The 17,117-nt window shown below is 41.7% G+C and overlaps 1 protein-coding gene across 1 annotated transcript in view; it reads left to right on the top strand.

Moving 5' to 3' along the window:
• The window catches only part of LOC134586979 (collagen alpha-1(IX) chain-like), a 139,788-nt gene that overhangs the window by 41,640 nt on the left and 81,031 nt on the right, over nucleotides 1-17,117 (top strand). The window contains exons 6-8 of the mRNA XM_063442973.1: nucleotides 11,854-11,937; nucleotides 14,401-14,421; nucleotides 16,356-16,430. Of these exons, the coding sequence (XP_063299043.1) occupies nucleotides 11,854-11,937; nucleotides 14,401-14,421; nucleotides 16,356-16,430 (180 nt within the window). The remainder of the gene's footprint in view (nucleotides 1-11,853; nucleotides 11,938-14,400; nucleotides 14,422-16,355; nucleotides 16,431-17,117) is intronic.

The raw sequence follows: 17,117 nt of genomic DNA, 5'->3' as shown, positions 1-17,117 counted from the left end.
GTCTCTATTAGAAGAATTATAAGCTTCTTCAGCATTATCTTGCTTGCCGTGATGCTGCTGCCATTAAATCCAAATGTGCAGCATTGAACCTACAAACACTGCATTACAACCCTGCACCTGTCATGATATGAGAGAATCCTCAGAAAGATAAAAGTCAGCAACCTGTAAAAGGAACATGGAGAATATATAGATGGGCATATTACCATATCTTAAAAAGGTTGTGCTTAACTGCTATGTAGAATTAAGAGGCATAAGAACTAAATATTAACACAATACAGGTTAGGACAAGCTATACTAGGTAAGGGTCTGGTACACTTGAAATACAGGAAAAGTCAAGCCTCCGGGTAAGCAACATAGCCAGGACTGGTACACTAGAAATACAGGACTAGGACATAACTCTTGGTGATGGACATGGCTGGGTGAAGAACAAATGATCAGGAGCAGCATTGCAACATACATAAAACCACGTAAGGGCACTAGTACAAAAATGACAGGGGTTTAAATACACCCAGGTCCTTGTGTCATTATTTGCGTCATAAAGGTCACGGGTCACGTAATTTTAGGTTTGATCAGGGCTAGAATGATGCTACCACAACCAGGTGACTCAGGACTTTGGGGATACACCACAATGGTTAACCCCTGAAGATAATTTAGCACCAGGGACCTGCTGCCACCATAACAACGTCATTCTAATGAAGTTGTTATGGTGCCTGGAGTATTTCTTTAAATGACTTTGAATTAAAAAAAAGAGACACACTGTTAACCCATAGAGCACTTCAGCAATGTGGTTTAAGGGTGGAGTGCTCCCGACAAGCAACACTTGCACCCTCAGAAGGCCACTGCATCCTTATTCATTGTCATATATATATATATGTATAAAAAAAATACTCTTTTAATAATATAGAGGCATCCTTATATCACTATTCTACACCAATTGGACATTACTGTGTGTTATCTCTTTTAAGTCACGAAATCACAGGAAGCAGTGTTGATCTGAATCATATGAATACTCCCGGCTATTATTTATTTCTCCCATTTATAAAGTCCTGATATATCCTCCATTCTTTTGAAGCAGTAGTGAAGAAATTGAAGATATGTTGATTGTCAAAGAAGAGGAGGACAAAAAAATAATAATATAGCTTTAACCCCATAACGCACAAAGCATTGCACTACCAGTACATACATTACTCAGTAATACCTCATATAACACCAAAATAAAAATAAAAAAATTAGATTGTCTGTAATGTATAAATGTCAAGAATGGAGCAAAGTTCTAACAGCTGGATAATCTGTAGGGACATGAAGTTGGTTTCCATGGTGACCGATGCACTTTTACAACTTTTCATCTCCCTACATAACACTCTGGGGTTTATTCACTAAACTGTAAAATGTGAGGAACCGAACAGGAAATAGCAAATTTCAATTTATTTCAGTTTGAACAGCCTCGTCTCATTTCCTAGTAAACAAGCCATTGTTGTTTCTTTAACATACTCAGTGACAGTAAAATGTTACTTTAATTGATAGCAGATACTTGATATGATAAACCCAGGCGGTGATGATAATTGCTGACCTTAGTAATTAGCAAGATATAATCACTGATCAAACTCCTGCAATCAGTCATCAGAATGCAATGAAAAGCCTTCAGCAATCCTTGGGTTTGACCTCCAACCATAATTACTTTGGCAGGTGAGACTTTAGTTCATTTACTCTCTCATCTGACAAGATAACATTGACACTACAGTAAATATAATAGAGAATGACGATATGCAAGATATACGGTTGTAGCATGCCATCAAACAACTCATATACAGGAAAATGGGATTGTCTCACTGTACAAACTGTTTCTGTCAACAGCCATTTAACTCCCTGACAGCCATAAAGATGAGTAACTATTGATTGCTTCATATGATCTTACAGATTTCATGGGCATTAAGCAAATATACTTCACCGTCCATTCATATATCTACCAAACCATAATAACACAGAAACACAGCTCCTGAAGGCTAAACTGAGCATAATCATGATAACAATAGGTTTTGAATTTCCTATGTTTTGCAGATTGCTATTGTTACTCAAGTGTACAAAGCAGTAGCAACTGCAGGTTGGGTTTCTTCTTTTAAAGTGAATCACTAACGCAGGATTATGATATCTTCTTTTACTAATTAGCAGTCACAACTGCTTAAAATTATGCTTATTTCTATATACTTTAAGTGCTGAAATCATATATGTAAATGGGTTGGGAGTTGGCGGCAGCTAAAGAAATCATTAAGGGGTTCCCAAGCGCTTGTCCTTGAAAAGGTAACATGTTTGGGTTGTCCATACCCCTTGCAATTGGCGTCCATAAACCGCCATTTCCTAAATACCAAGCCACAGAGTACCCAATTCCCCGCACTAATAGTACTTATTATGAGAAATGACAGCACTGGGAATGAAAAGCAGGATGTGATTGACTTAAATATCCTAACCAATCACATGGGCTCCCACAGGGAGTAGAGCGTTATAACCTAATACTGTCATTGCAGAGCTTATTATTGGTACATGGAGATTGATTTTCAATGTTTGCATTGGGAACATGAGAAGCTTATGTGTGAAGAATATGTCCTCTTTTTTCATTTTACAAAAAGTGCAGATTTCAGTAGAAACTGACACTTTTTTTTTTATATATTCTTTATTTTTCGTGCTGAGCAGATTCAAAAAGACATGTGTGGCTTGCGCAGAAGCCTGTTTTGTATTTAAGCGGTAGGTATGATTGCACGCATCATAGCGATGTTGGTGCCTTTTTTGGTTCCGTAGCCTGTGGCCTGCGCAGAGGCCTATTAAGGTGTCGTTTGCTACAGTGTCTGTCAGCGTTTTCCTTTTGACTCTTTTAACATATGTTGTAACAGTTCAGTACATATTAAACCATATGAAAATTAACTTAAATAAAACGAAATAGTTCCATTACACGAGTGAGATTTCGCCGTCCCTGATCTGTCATTTCTATTTGTTTTAGATGTCGTATTGTTCCCATGTGGCCCAGACTTTCCGGAATGTGTTGGTGGTATTTCTCACCTGAGCTGTCATCTTATCCATTAGGTAGTTGTCCCTAATTTTTGCTTTGACCAGGGTGAGTGGGGGTGTGTCTGTGTTTATCCAATGTTGCGCTATCGCTCTTCGAGCGGCTAGGTAGAGCATATTTAGAAGTTTTTGGTCATGTTTGTGGAGCCCCTCTGTGGGTCTCGAGAGGAGGCAGGCCCATGGGTCTAGCGTCAGTCGTCGTTCTAAAATTTGTGAGCATAAGTCTACTATCTTTCCCCAGTATTCCTGTATCTTTGGGCATTGCCACCACATATGGATGTATGTGCCCCTCTCTCCGCACAGTCGCCAGCATGTGTCTGTAGGGCTCAGTTTCATATGATATTGTTTCACTGGGGTGGTATGCCACCGTAACATTATTTTGTAAGCTTGTTCTTGTAGTGTTGTGCAGATGGACACCTTTGCGTTTGCCTCCCATATGTCCTGCCAGTCTGTTCCCTCCAATGTTTCCCCCAAGTCCTCCTCCCATCTATCCGTGTAGGTTTGCGCACCCCATATTCCTGATGTCGTGCATATGTGGCTATATAGCCGCGAGATTAGTTTCTCTGGCATTTTTTCTTTTAGACATATTTGTTCGAAAAAGGTTAGGGGTTTCGCCGCGGCTGTTTTAACCTCTTGCGTTTGTGCGAAATCCCGCAGCTGTATGTACCTAAAGAAGTCGCGGGTTTGTAGCGGGGCGAGGGATTGTAAGTGCTCATATGAGACTATGCGGTCGTCCGCGTAAAGGTGAGTATATCTCTGTAAGCCCGTTGCTTCTATTCCTTTGAAGTCTTGTGCCCTTATCCCTGGGGGGAATGCCCTATTGCGCAGCATGGGTGTCATTGGTGAGGGGATATCCGCTATTTTGTATTTTTGTGTGAATCGGTCCCATATGCTAATGGAGTTTAGAATGGCCGGACACCTGGTCCTTAGGAGCGCTCTGTGTTCCCTTGGTGTCCAAATGTGAAACTGTGGTAGGTCCGCACCTGTCATCAGTGCTTCAATGTCCACCCATCTACGTTGGTCTATGGGGCAGTGCCAATATGCTATTTGGGCTATCTGTGCCGCTACATAGTAGTGGTGGAGGTGTGGCAGGCCCAGCCCCCCCCTCCATTTTGGGTTGTACATTGTGGCTCTGGCTATCCTAGGTCTTTTCCGCTGCCATATGAACCCGTCTGCTGCCCTCTGTATGTCCTTTAAGTCATTTTTGGTTACGTTAATTGGGAGCGCTTGAAACAGGAACATTAGTCTGGGTAAGATATTCATTTTTATTGAATGTAGGCGGCCTAGCCAGGATATGGGTTTTTCCGTCCAATTTTCCAGGTCGGATTTTATTTTTGAGAATAGGGGCGTATAGTTTAGTTTAAATAATGTGTTGGTGTCTGCCGTTAACTTCACTCCTAGGTACGTGAGAGCTTCCGTGTTAATTTTGATTTTGTGTATGTGTCTAATCAGTTGTATGTCTTGGTCGGCTATGTGAAAAGGCAGTGCTACGGATTTGGTGAGGTTGATCTTGTAGCCGGACACGTCCCCGTATGTTTGTAGTAGTCCCGCCAGGTGAGTCAGTGAGTGGCTTGGGTTCGTAAGTGTGAGGAGTACGTCGTCTGCGTACGCTGCTATCTTAAATTGTTCGTTCCCAAGTTGTACCCCTGTAATATTTGGGTCGTTTCGGACTGCGTGTAGGAATGGCTCTAGGACAAGAGCGAATAACATTGGGGATAATGGACATCCCTGCCTTGTTCCGTTTCCTACGTCAAAGGGTATCTTAGGTGCTCCCGCCACTATGGTTTGTGCCCGTGTGTTTGTGTATAGTGCTCGTATTGCTGTGATGAAGGGGTCAGGGAAGCCTAGTGTGTGGAGCAGTTGCAGCATGAAGGGCCATTGCACTCTATCAAAGGCCTTCTCTGCGTCCAGCGAGAGGGCCAGTGATGGTGCTCGTGTGTCTGCCATGTGCCACAGCAGGTCTACCCCCCGGCGGGTGTTTTCGTACAGCTGGCGTCCCGGTATGAAGCCTACCTGATCCGGGTGAATTAACTTGGGTAGTAATGGAGCCATTCTGTGTGCCAGGATTTTAGCAAAAATTTTTAGGTCCGAATTTATTAGGGAATTTATTAGGCCTGTAATTTGTGGCTAAGGTCGCGTCCTTATCGGGTTTGGGTAGTAAAACTATGTTTGCTATGGCCATGTCCCGGTCCGGGGTGCCTCCCTGTAGGAAGTGGTTAAACAGTTTGGTGAGGTGTGGCAGTAACTCTGTGCTGCATTTTTTGTAATACGACATATCGTACCCATCTGGTCCTGGTGCCTTATTACTTTGAAGATTGGAGATTGCTACCCCCACCTCTTCCTGTGTGATTGGTTCACTTAACTCGGTGGCGTCCCCTGTCGTTACTTTGGGTAAGCGTGTGTGTGCTAGGAATTCGGTGATGCGGCTTAGGTATTGGGCTTGTTCTTCCCCCTCTCTAGGCGTGTGGTTGTATAATGCCTTAAAGTATTCTGTAAACGTTTCGTTGATAGCTTTCGGTGTGTTGTCTATTTGGTTTGCTGAGTTGCGTATTTTGGTGATGTGTTTACGTTCCTGTCTGGGTCTAAGTGTGCGTGCTAGCATGGTGTCCATTTTATTCGCCTTTTCGTAGAATAGCCTTTTAGACCAGAGTACGGAGCGGGTTATTTCTGCTAGAGTTTGTTCCCTAATGAGATGTCTAATGTTTTGTAATTGGTTATATAAGGTGACGGTGGGGTTTTGTTTGTGTTGTTGGGCGGTTTTCCTCAGTGTTGCCTGTAGCTCCAGTATGCGTTTTGTTTTTGCACGTTTTTTATGTGTAGCTGCTTGTATGAGGTGTCCCCTTAACACTGATTTGTGGGCTGCCCATAGTGTGGTCGGGTTTATGTCTTCTGTGTCATTAGCGTTAAAGTAGTCGGTGATTGTTTTTCTTGTTGCGTTGAGAATGTCTTCGTCGGCTAGTAAGCTAGTGTTGAGTTTCCACGTCCAGGTAGTGTGGTGTTGCAAGTTTCCTAGTGTGACTGTTATGTCTGCGTGGTCCGACCATGTGATGGTGTTTATTTCTGATTGGATGAGTTTGGCCATTCCCGCTCCGTTGAGGAGTATATTGTCTATCCTAGAGTAAGTGTTGTGTGGGGCTGAGTGGAATGTGTAGTCTGATGTATCTGGGTGTTGTAGCCTCCATGCATCTAGTAAGCCAGTGTGTTGGATGAAGGAGTGGAAGATTTTATCCTGTCCCCCTCTGCCCTGGGATCTCTGTGTTCCTGGTTTGGTGGTGCGATCAAGGGCTGGGCAGGGAACCGCATTCATGTCGCCTCCTACCGCTAGGATACCCCCCTGTAAGGTGAGTAGTAGTGATTCTATGGTGTTCCAGAAGTCTTGGTCGGGTTCGTTGGGTGCGTATACATTTACCAGGTGTAGTTTGGTGTTATGGTACGTTCCCGAAAGCACTATGAATCTGCCCGCCGGGTCCGTTTGCTTATGTAGTAGGGTAAAAGGGCAGTGTTTGTGGAGGAGTATGGCAACGCCCGCTTGCTTGCGCAGCGCTCTCGCCTCATGGGTGACTGTGTATGTGTGGTCACCTAATTTGACCGGAGCGGCCCTAGGAATATGGGTCTCCTGAATTAGGGCTATGTCGACCTTTTTAGTTTTTAGGTCGCGTAGGAGGGTCCTGCGCTTGATGGGCGTATTGAGTCCCCTAGCATTAATCGATAGTATTTTTAGTGCCATGGGGTGACTAGTCTGGCGGGTGGCGTGTCTGTGCGGAGAGTTGGGCCCATACCTGTCAGGGGTCCGTAGGGTTCTCTCTCCGGAGTCTTTGTTGTCGTCCTCTCTTTTGTGGTCTGGGTAGCGGTCTCACTCGTGTTGGAAGAAGAAAATAAAAACATAATGAGTAACAATTCAAACATTTCATAACCGGTATAAACATTATAATATTGTTTTTTTAATCTAGTCTTACTTTTTGCCAGATTCGGACGGGGACGTGTCCCCCCCCTGCAGGCCATCAATGTGTGTTCCTTACAGGGTCGGGTTTGTCTCCGATCCACCGTGCCTCTTTACGAGGTCCCTGGTATAGCCCCTTAATAATATTGCCCTTTACCATGCCCCTCCCTCCCCCGTCATCCCAAGCCTCTCTTCCCTGTCCCTTTCTATTCGCTCCTAGGGATCTCAGCTTCCGTCAATCCCATCCCTTTCTCTTAGTTCAGCGTCCGCCCTGGGCGCTAATTCCTGTTTTGTGCGATCTGATTCGTAGGGGGTGAAGCCTAGCTGTAGTAAGCCCTTGAATGTTGTGTTGTGTGTAGTGTGCGTGTAGAGACCTGTCCCCTGTATTCCTTCTTTGTCTACTAGTTGTCGTCCCTAAGTGTTTGTCTCCTTCTGTATTGGCTGAGGGAGTTGTTTGGGGGAACCGGGACACCATGAGTCGGGTGTCCGTCGGTTCCGCCACGCCTTTGGGTATTTTTTAGGCCCGTGGGCAATAGCTTTGAGTTTTTTGCTTTTCCCTCCTCCATGCCCCCTGTCCCCTTGACATGGCTTAAGCCCGTGTGGTTTTGCTAATTCCCCAGTCCCAGTTCGCTTGACATGTGAGTTCATAGAGGTCTCTTGGTTCCCCTCTCAGGGGTTTTTAGCTCAGCGTCCCTCTGTGTCTCCCACGGTTCTCCATTCTGTAGCCAAGGTGTCCAGCTCGGGTATGGGTTCCTGCTGCAAGGTGAAGTCTCGCGGTGGGTCCACCCGCATGTCCCGGAGGAACTTCTGAGGATCAGCGCCCGGTATCAGGGTGTGTGTCGTGCCGTCCTTGAACGCCACCAGCTTAAACGGATGTCCCCATGTGTATTTTATGTCCCTGTCCCGCAGCAGCGTGGTGAGGGGCCTCCATGCTCTTCTACGCTGTAAAGTGGTAGGGGAGAGGTCTTGATAGACGGTTATCACTGCGTCTTTGTACGATAATTCGTTGTTCCTGGCATACTGCATCACCGCCTCCTTTGTCCGGTAGTAATGGAATTTAATTATAATGTCCCTAGGAGGCTGGTTTGCTGACCTGCGGGCTCGTAGCGCCCTGTGTGCGCGGTCTATCGTCCATTGTTCTTCGGGTATGTCTGGGATGAGGTGTTTAAAATAGTGCTCCATTGCGGCTACCAGATTCCCTTCAGTGGGGGACTCCGGAAGGCCTCTGAGCCGGACATTATTACGCCTGGACCGGTTAGCCAGGTCGTCTATGGTGAGTGCGAGGTCGGTTAGTTGTCTCTCCATGGTTTTGGAGTGTGCTACTACCTTGTTATGTGCCTGGGTGACCTGTTCCATTCTGGTTTCTAGGTCTGCTGTTCTGCAGCCCAGCGCCTGAATCTCTGCCTTCACTTCTTTTGTGCAGTTGGAAATTTCTGCAGCCAGGTAGTTGCTCACCTCTGTTAATTTGGCCAGTATGTGTGATGTTCCTCCTGCTGTGATTTCGGGACTTTCCTCTCCCGTTCCGGTCTCAGGATGCTGATTTCCCCGCGGGCTCTGTTGTCGGCCATCTTGTCCGGCCTGTGTGCCTCGTGGCGCCGTCAGCATTTCGGCGACGGTTTTAGGGGTTTCTCTGCCGTCGTCCTTTTTTTTCCTGGCTGGTTTGTTGCCGGAGTAGGAGCCTGGCATCCTGCTGCTTTGCAGGGCTACTGTCTGGGCCTCGTTGCCTTTGGTAAGTGCTTTATTCGTTGTGGATTAAGCGGAGCTCCTGTGCTACACGGCCATCTCGGTCGGCAGCCAAGCCACGCCCCGAAACTGACACTTTTATAAATTAACCTGGTAACACATCTTGGCATTCAAGCAGACAACAGGTCCTGTTGACTCAATAGAGCTAAACTCAAGAGGCAGCAATTGATCAGAGCACCTGCCTTGCAAAGACTTCTCATTGAGCTGCATTTGGAAGTCTGTGATTGGACAGCCGCAGGTAGACTGGGTGGGGTTAGAGGGGGAGGGCTTGCAAAGGCAGCAGACAAGAGAACTGCAGGTTTTGTAAGCTGTTTTTATATATACCCCAATAATACAATGTTTTCATTGGATGTATATCTACAAAACAGTGATTTTTATTTATTTTGTATTTGGGTAGTATAATGTTCCTTTAACCATGCAGATTTCTATAGTCAGGATTATACACTATTACTTCTATACACAGAATGAGCTATAAATATAAATGAGTCTATTGCATCTATTTGACTTTTGGATAAATACACAATTTCTCACTGAAAAATTACTTATAGGACACTAAAATGGTTACAAATTGAACAAGTTTGTTATATATTTGATTTTTAGCGATTGGTATGATTTCATCTTTCATATTAAAATGTATTTTTTTTTTAAAGCTATATGGAGAAATAACTAACTTTAAAAAACAAACAAAAAAAAACATGTTTTGTTTTCCTCATCTATCTAGAACAGTAAAACTTTATCTTCAAAGTTGCACCATTATGACTGGTAGGGATCTTACCCCTCTCACCCTCCCGTAAGATTGTCTAGGTGGATCTATCTTCCACTCTCAATCTACCAGCTTACTGTACCCATGGTGCAACTAGTGATCATTTTCGCAGTACAATTGTTCAGGCCATGACATCAACATTTTTAAATTCAAATGACAAACTAGAGAATAGCAGTTGGTAAGTCAGATATTTTTCAGTATATACCTGATTTGAACTGACCCAGACAGTATAAGTCACTACTAAAAAGTGACTTTTCAATCTGCTTGTTTTTAGTAAAAAGTTGAGATTTTTTTCCCCATCGTGACTTTTCTTTCAACATAGTGAAAGTCAGTTGTAAAGGGAGTGCATACTGATACACACCATTATTTAAAAAAAATCATTGCATTCATACTGCTAATTGACTGCATTTGTAAATATCAATAAAGGGGAAAAAGCAAATAAAAGGCAGTGGTCCATGAATGTTTCCTACAGAGAACAAGACCAGGTCATATAATATAATACTGATTTCCTTCCATAATCCTCAGCAGCAGCAATGCTCCCCTTAATAACCATGATTTGGAAGGTAGTCTGGCTCATGCCTCCAAATGTGTTTTTTTTTTTGTCCCCACAGTATTCCAATCTATATCAATAATGAGAAATGAACTTATTGCTGCTGTGCCTTTTTTCAGTCAGTTTCCATAGCAATGATAATTTATCTATGAAAGGAATTCATTATTCTTCAAAATGGGCCTTTATAGGACTCCTCACTTCTTTACCATAGGTCACATTATAAAGGCCGGGCACTATGGTGTAACATTTCACAGGATCATACCAGCCGCTCACATAAAGCCTTCTGTATGCTTGCTTTCATTCTACACATTCCATCCTCTACCAGAGAACTTGCTTCTGGCTTGCTCTAAAAAATTGTGTCTGCTGAAAGGCTGCAAGTTTTTTTTAATGTTTTTTTGCACATCAGTAGAATAATGCTCGTGCTGGAGATATTTTTTTTGAGGAATAAATTGATTTTAAATTAAAATAAACAATATATTTTTAGGGCCTGTAAAAACGAGTTATATAATAAATTATCATAATATGTAAAATCTATAATGATAGCTTATGTTGTTTTTAAACTCCAACAGAACAGATACAAATGCAAACACGATCTGTATTTAAAGGGACACTGTAGGCACTGTAACTGCTTTATATCATTGAAGTGGTTATAGTTTCTGGAGTCCCCTGGCTCTGTCCTTCCATTCAACGTTAAACCAATTAAAAGTTTTTAATGCTATATGAGAGTGCCCAGCAGTCCATCCTCTTTTTGCTGCTTGGGCTAACAAGGAAGCATTAGCCTGGGAGGCTGTGATTGGCTGCCAGTATCAACTGAGCACTTTTAGCCTATTACAGTGTCCATTGGTGATATGAATTGGTATGGCAAGAAGGAAGCGTGTAATCTTTGCCTAGCCATTCCTCCAGTAAGGGACAGACTGTGGGTGGCCAGGGTTCCCTATTTATTGTGAAACTGCTCTTGAAAATGGTTTAAAATTGAATAGAGGGACAGCGCCAGGGGACTCCAGGTACTACAACCAATTGAATGAGATAGTTATAGTGCCTACATTGTCCCTGAAAACACCAGACAGGGGCTCAAACTCTGAATCACTTTATTACTCAGAAGAATGAATTGATTTGAACTATTTAAGTTCGGGAGATCTGTGTGTTCTTCCACTTATGTCTCTGGAAATCAAATTATTAGATTATGTTATATAGACTATTTTCACTATTTTCTCTCATAGTTGCTACTCATTTTATAGATGGTGTGCAAAGTACTTGTCATATGTTCACACGTGTTTAGAGTGGCAATTAATTGTTAATGGAAAAATACCTACTCAGAATATATATGGGTTTCCCCTGTACTGTTTAACTCAAAATATGCTGAGAATCTTGGTTTAATGCATGAAAACCACATAGAAAGAATATGTACATAAACTTGTTCTCTTTGTTCTTGTCTAGCAAACATTATTATTTTTATTGACTAACATTTTGTTGAATTTCCCCTCTGATGTTGCATTGATAAAGATGTATGTTTTATTAGTTATGTTTACATGGCCGATATTTCATGCAGTAATTTAATAAGGTAACTCTGTATATCATGCATTTCGATATAATATAGTGAGGCCTTTTGCTGAGTAATTAATTAACTAGACGTAACATAATTTATGGTGATTGCTTTGTATGTTAGGCGATAGTGTTGGTGCTTACCTGCTCTGACATGATGAGGACATGCAATAGGGAATCTATACAAACGTGTTGCATAGCATGGAGAGACTATTTAATAAATATCAACACTCCTGATTTTATTTTATTTTGTGACAGTTTGACCTCCAGTGGATGCTAATTCATTGTGATCCTCTGCGGCCTCAAAGAGAGTCTTGTACTGAGCTGGAAGCCAGGAGAGCAGTAAGTATGCAAAGTCGATTTCATCTGATTGGTAGAGATCCTAGGAGTCCAGGGTTATCCACAGAACATTTTCCAGACGGACACAAAACTATTATATGTATAGATTGCAATATTGGGGTGGAGGGATCAAAATGATTAATGAGTGGGAATAAAGGGCCATTAGATAATGTGACTGAGGAGCCATGACAGGGAAATATTCACCGTGAGATTTAGGGGATATCCCTCAAAAGAGGCAAAGCTTTGAAGGGTCATGGCTCATGAGAAGCAAAGTATTGCCAAAAGATTGAAGGGAGTTTTATGCTAAATAAACATTGATTCTGGTACTTCTGATATTGTTCTAAATAAGTATCGTGTTTGAGAAGACCTGATTAAAAATGATATTCTAAGCACCAAATCAACTTTAGCTTACTAAGGCTGCTTTAATCTATAGATAGACCATTCTCACTGCTCAATACTCTGCAATATAGTAGTTAAAAAACATTTGTTTCTGTTTATGTAGCCCTAACCAAACCTCCCCTGTCTGTGACTCAGATATTACAGCACAGTGTGTTTACTTTAGAAGCCTTTATCTCCTGCTCTGTTAATTGAACTTGAATCACTCACATGAGGCTGTAGCAGGCTATTAGCAGGGCAGGGAACAAGACATTTTAAATTAAACAGACTGTTCAGTAAAGAAAGTTTAAACATTAGATCTCACTTCACAGGAAATATATAGAGAGACTGTGTAGGTCACATAAATGGGAGGTGTGACTAAGGCTGCATAAACAAAGTGATTTAACTCCTTTGAAGTAGAAATCTGAGCAGTTAGACTGCAGGTGCATGATCTATATACCCAAACCATGCCATGTAGCTAAAGTTGTTTTGGCGCTTGTAGTGTCTCTTTCAGTATATTGCATATGTATATATGTATTGGTACTGTATGTAGCATTATTGGCTTATGCAGAATTGTGTTATTCTATTATAAATGCCTTATATTAAGTGGGATTATGTTAAGGGTAAAACAGTTGACAGTATAGCTGAGAACACACGAGGTGGCATGTTCACAAGTAATTAAATGTAGAAAAATCACCGTACACCATAAATTTTAATTAAAAATCGTCAATCTGTATTATGACATTTGCACACAAGTACATGATAATCCAATCTGATCATTGTACCATTCACATCCCAGTATGTCATCAATGTAATGAACAGCATGAATTTACCAAGATAATTAAAGTAGAACTATCAGCATGCAGTTAATACAGCAATAAATATGAAACATGCAAATAACAAAGTCTGTAAATATTTTTACATTTTACTACCCAGGCCAATGTTTGATGTCCTGTGCGCCCTCTTCTTAAAATTTTGGCTTCAAAACTTTTGTCAGTTTCTCCTTTACATCAACTATATAGCTGACACTAGTGTTTGTATTTGTGAAATTGTGTATTTTCCAGTACATGCAGATGTTTCTACTTAAATTATTTTGCTGAAATTCTGTTAATTTTATTGGCTGCATACCATGGTATATATATTGTAACAATGAGGTTGGATTAGCATATACCTGTAAGCTATTTTCCGAATAATTATTTCCCACGGTTATGTAATTTTTGGTATGCTCAACCTTCTTATATTTATGATGTTTTGATGTTTAAAGTGGTTGGTTGACTACACCATTTGCACCCTTCTTTTCAATCTTACATGTCACGTGACATAGACTGCCAGTGTGCCTATCACACTAATTATTGCATGTTTACAAGTTCAAGGCTCATTAACATTAAATGTGTCAATAAAAGGGCCAGATGTTGAACATTTCATCGCCCAACACATCACAAAAAAGTCAATTGGCATTGATAAAATAAATGCAGTCAATTGGCATTAATAAAATAAATGCAGTCATATTTATATCATAGTATGCAAATGATGTGGGCATTTGACCGGGTCCCCTGATGATCTCATCAAGTTATTGATAATAAAAAACGTCATGATGGTGTCTGCGTGGGAATGTTGCAGTAAAAATGATAATCCGGTACCTATTAGAGGGGGTGGGGTTAAGGTTTAGTAACCCATTGCTCAAGTCAGGGTTGTGTGTGTTAATGCTGGGTTTGACACCACATGTTGCATTGGAGACTCCACCTGAAGGGTTAAAAGACCTGTGGCACTGTATCCTCCCATCCCACAGTCCAAGCATCCTCCAATCATCACTGCCCTCCTCCCAGGTTATTAATAAACATAAGGATCAGAGACTTTCTCCAGGGCTTACCTTGCAGCTAGTGTTAGCTGAGTCATTTGGGGGATTTGCCTTGTGGGTCTCATAATCGGACAGAGGGAAGGATACTGAGCCTTTTTGCCTAGCCATAGGTTGTACTATGGCTCAGACTGTCCGGAGTGGGGGGCCCCTTCTTCTGGTCCTAGCCTTACATATTGCTAGCATCTGCTTGGCTCAAGTAAGTGGAAACTAACTATCTCTCTTCATCTTTGCAGGTCAGCCAAGCACTCCTAGAGGTAAGAGCAGGGTGTCTGTGCAGTTTCAGTATAGTGTCAGTATTGTTAAAGTGTATGGGAGTTGGAATGTCTGATCGATCAGTGGATTCCCCATTCTGAAAGTTCACTGTAAGGATACACAGTGTATCACACAGAGTAACTGAACATTCCAAACTCCAAATTTAATACCAGTGAAGATACATTGTATTTAATGCTGCCAACGCTCTGGATTGAAGTTATTTGTAACCATGGTGTGACTTACGTGTTACTCAAATATCTACCTCCAAAGGATATTTTAACCACCTGAGCACCAGAGAGACTTGCTACTGCAGTGATTGTTTCGACTCGACTTAAATAGTTTAAAGTGAGCCCTAGCGTTAGATATGGACAGGATGGAAGCATCTTGGCAATCGATGTGTTCACATTTATTTACAAAACTTCAAACTCACTGATGACTGAAGAATGGGCCATTGCTCGGCCACAGGAAAACGATGACTGGGAGGAGAAGACTTAATGAGGTGGAAATGTAAACCGTTTGCAAGAATTGAAAAACCAATGGAGCAGACTTGAAGGGGTTAACGGGAAAACATATTGGTTTATTTTGAGAGCTTGTCAGCCGGGAATTATTGGGTTAATGGAAGCTGATGAGGTTTCATGATGAGGGTTTCAGCTTCCAGCTTGATCAGAGTGCATGGGGTTAATAAAGTGTCAGTTTAGTTGAGAAAAGTTGGGATAAGAATGTCCAACAAGTTCCTTGGCCAAAATTCTTCATATTCTTCATATCTATAATAGGGCTGATTGAGTGTGGGGTTCAGACTAGTTCAGTTCTTGGAAGTAAAGAAAGCTGGGGTCACTCTAGCTGATGTGGGAAGTAAAGGGTTAATGGACTGGGGGTTCACACTAGTTCAGTTTTTAGAAGTAAAGGGTTAAAGAAAGCTGGGGTCACTCTAGCTGATGTGGGAAGTAAAGGGTTAATGGACTGGGGGTTCACACTAGTTCAGTACCTGTGAATGGACAGCCAGCCACCATCCCACTGCTGCTGCTGGAGGAGGAGGAGGAGCAGAGCAACACAGAAGTGATCCCCTAACTCACAATGACCGCTTTGTAAAGCCCACATCACCTCCCGGTGCAAAAAAAGAAAAAAAAAAAACACAGTAAAACAAGGATATATTCATATGTGTGCAGGGCCTCAATCCAGGAATCTATCATCTCTGCAGGAATTCATTATATATCCACTAACATGCAAGGCCCACAGGATAAAAGAGTCACTGTATTTAGGTAAAATATATTCCATATATTATAATTAATTACAGTTTCTTCCATTATCCATCGAATATAAATCATTCTGTGGAATTATCCAGCAGCATTAAATAAACATGTAACTTTTCGATTACCTGACGTTTACCTGGTCTGATCCATTTCATTATGTTGCATTGTTAGATCTGTACAATACCGTGTTTGCTAAATATTTTATTTGGAGTATTGATTTTTGATCAAAGTTTTGATAAGTCCCTGATCCCTAAACATTGAAGATGTCGGAGAAGCTTCCCTACTCATGTAATAACAAGTATGCTTTGATCACACTTAAATCGTGGGTGGCTAAAGGGTAGCTCTCCATCTATTGGAGAACTCCAACTCCCATGATGCATTCCTAGATCACTGGACTCCAGCTGTTGTGGACTGCGTTTCCCAAAATGCTCAGCCAGACAATGTGAATATATTCCACAACAGCTGAAGTGGCAAATTGTAGCCATCGATGCCTGCCTGGTACAGTGACATTTATATCTTAATGGCTAGCTATGCCACTGTGGACATTTTCAAACTATATTACCCAAGATGCTCAACCAGCCTAAAGCTGGCTGAGCATTGTGGGATTGTAGTCCAGACAGATCTGCAGTACCAAACCATGATTGGCAGGATAACTTTCATCTGACTTACCCTATTGTTTTCACCAGAGAGGACCACCCGGACCGCCTGGACCTGTGGGCCCCCCCGGAACCCCAGGAGTCCCTGGTATTGATGGAATTGATGTAAGTTGCTATTTATTTTTGTTCTGCACATTTTATAGCCATGGGCAGTGGCACACACTGGTTATGTAAATGACTAATAAAAATTGGCTGCCTCCGGAACTCCAAGCTCTAAAAATTGCTACTCCCATCATTCTCACTCGAATGATGGTTAAGGATGGTGAGAGTTGTAATCTTTGGTGTTTATTCATTAAACCAGGATTGTGGAGACTTCATAGAGGAATATACAATATTAGTAAATATAGCTGAAACCATAATGTTTCTATTTAGGATAAATGCACATCCCCTTGTTAATTCTCCACAAATCCCAGTATAGGGAATTACACAGAAAGTGACCAAATGTGTAAACTACAATAATGAATGAGTAACATAGACAGAAAAAGGAATCTATATGACTATATATATATATATATATATATTATATTTTTCTTCACAATCTTACAATGTTTTGTAAGGTAGTTAATGTACATTATACTGTACACCTATCACTGCAGTCACTGAAAAGTAAAACTCCCATCATCCTTAGCCCACTATTTACTGGTTAAGAGTAATGAGAGTTGCAGGCCTTTATCCAAAAGTGTTCACCATGTCCATCATTGACTAATTTATGATTAACAAAGCTGCAAAACAAAGGAATATGCTATATATGTGGCCTGTATTTGACGCTGTCCTTATATAATCTGTGGAAAA

This window comes from Pelobates fuscus, chromosome 2 (genome assembly GCF_036172605.1).
Source record: "Pelobates fuscus isolate aPelFus1 chromosome 2, aPelFus1.pri, whole genome shotgun sequence".
In the NCBI taxonomy this organism is placed as follows: domain Eukaryota; kingdom Metazoa; phylum Chordata; class Amphibia; order Anura; family Pelobatidae; genus Pelobates; species Pelobates fuscus.
Note: the sequence above shows the minus strand (reverse complement) of the source record. Positions and strands in the feature narration are given on the sequence as shown.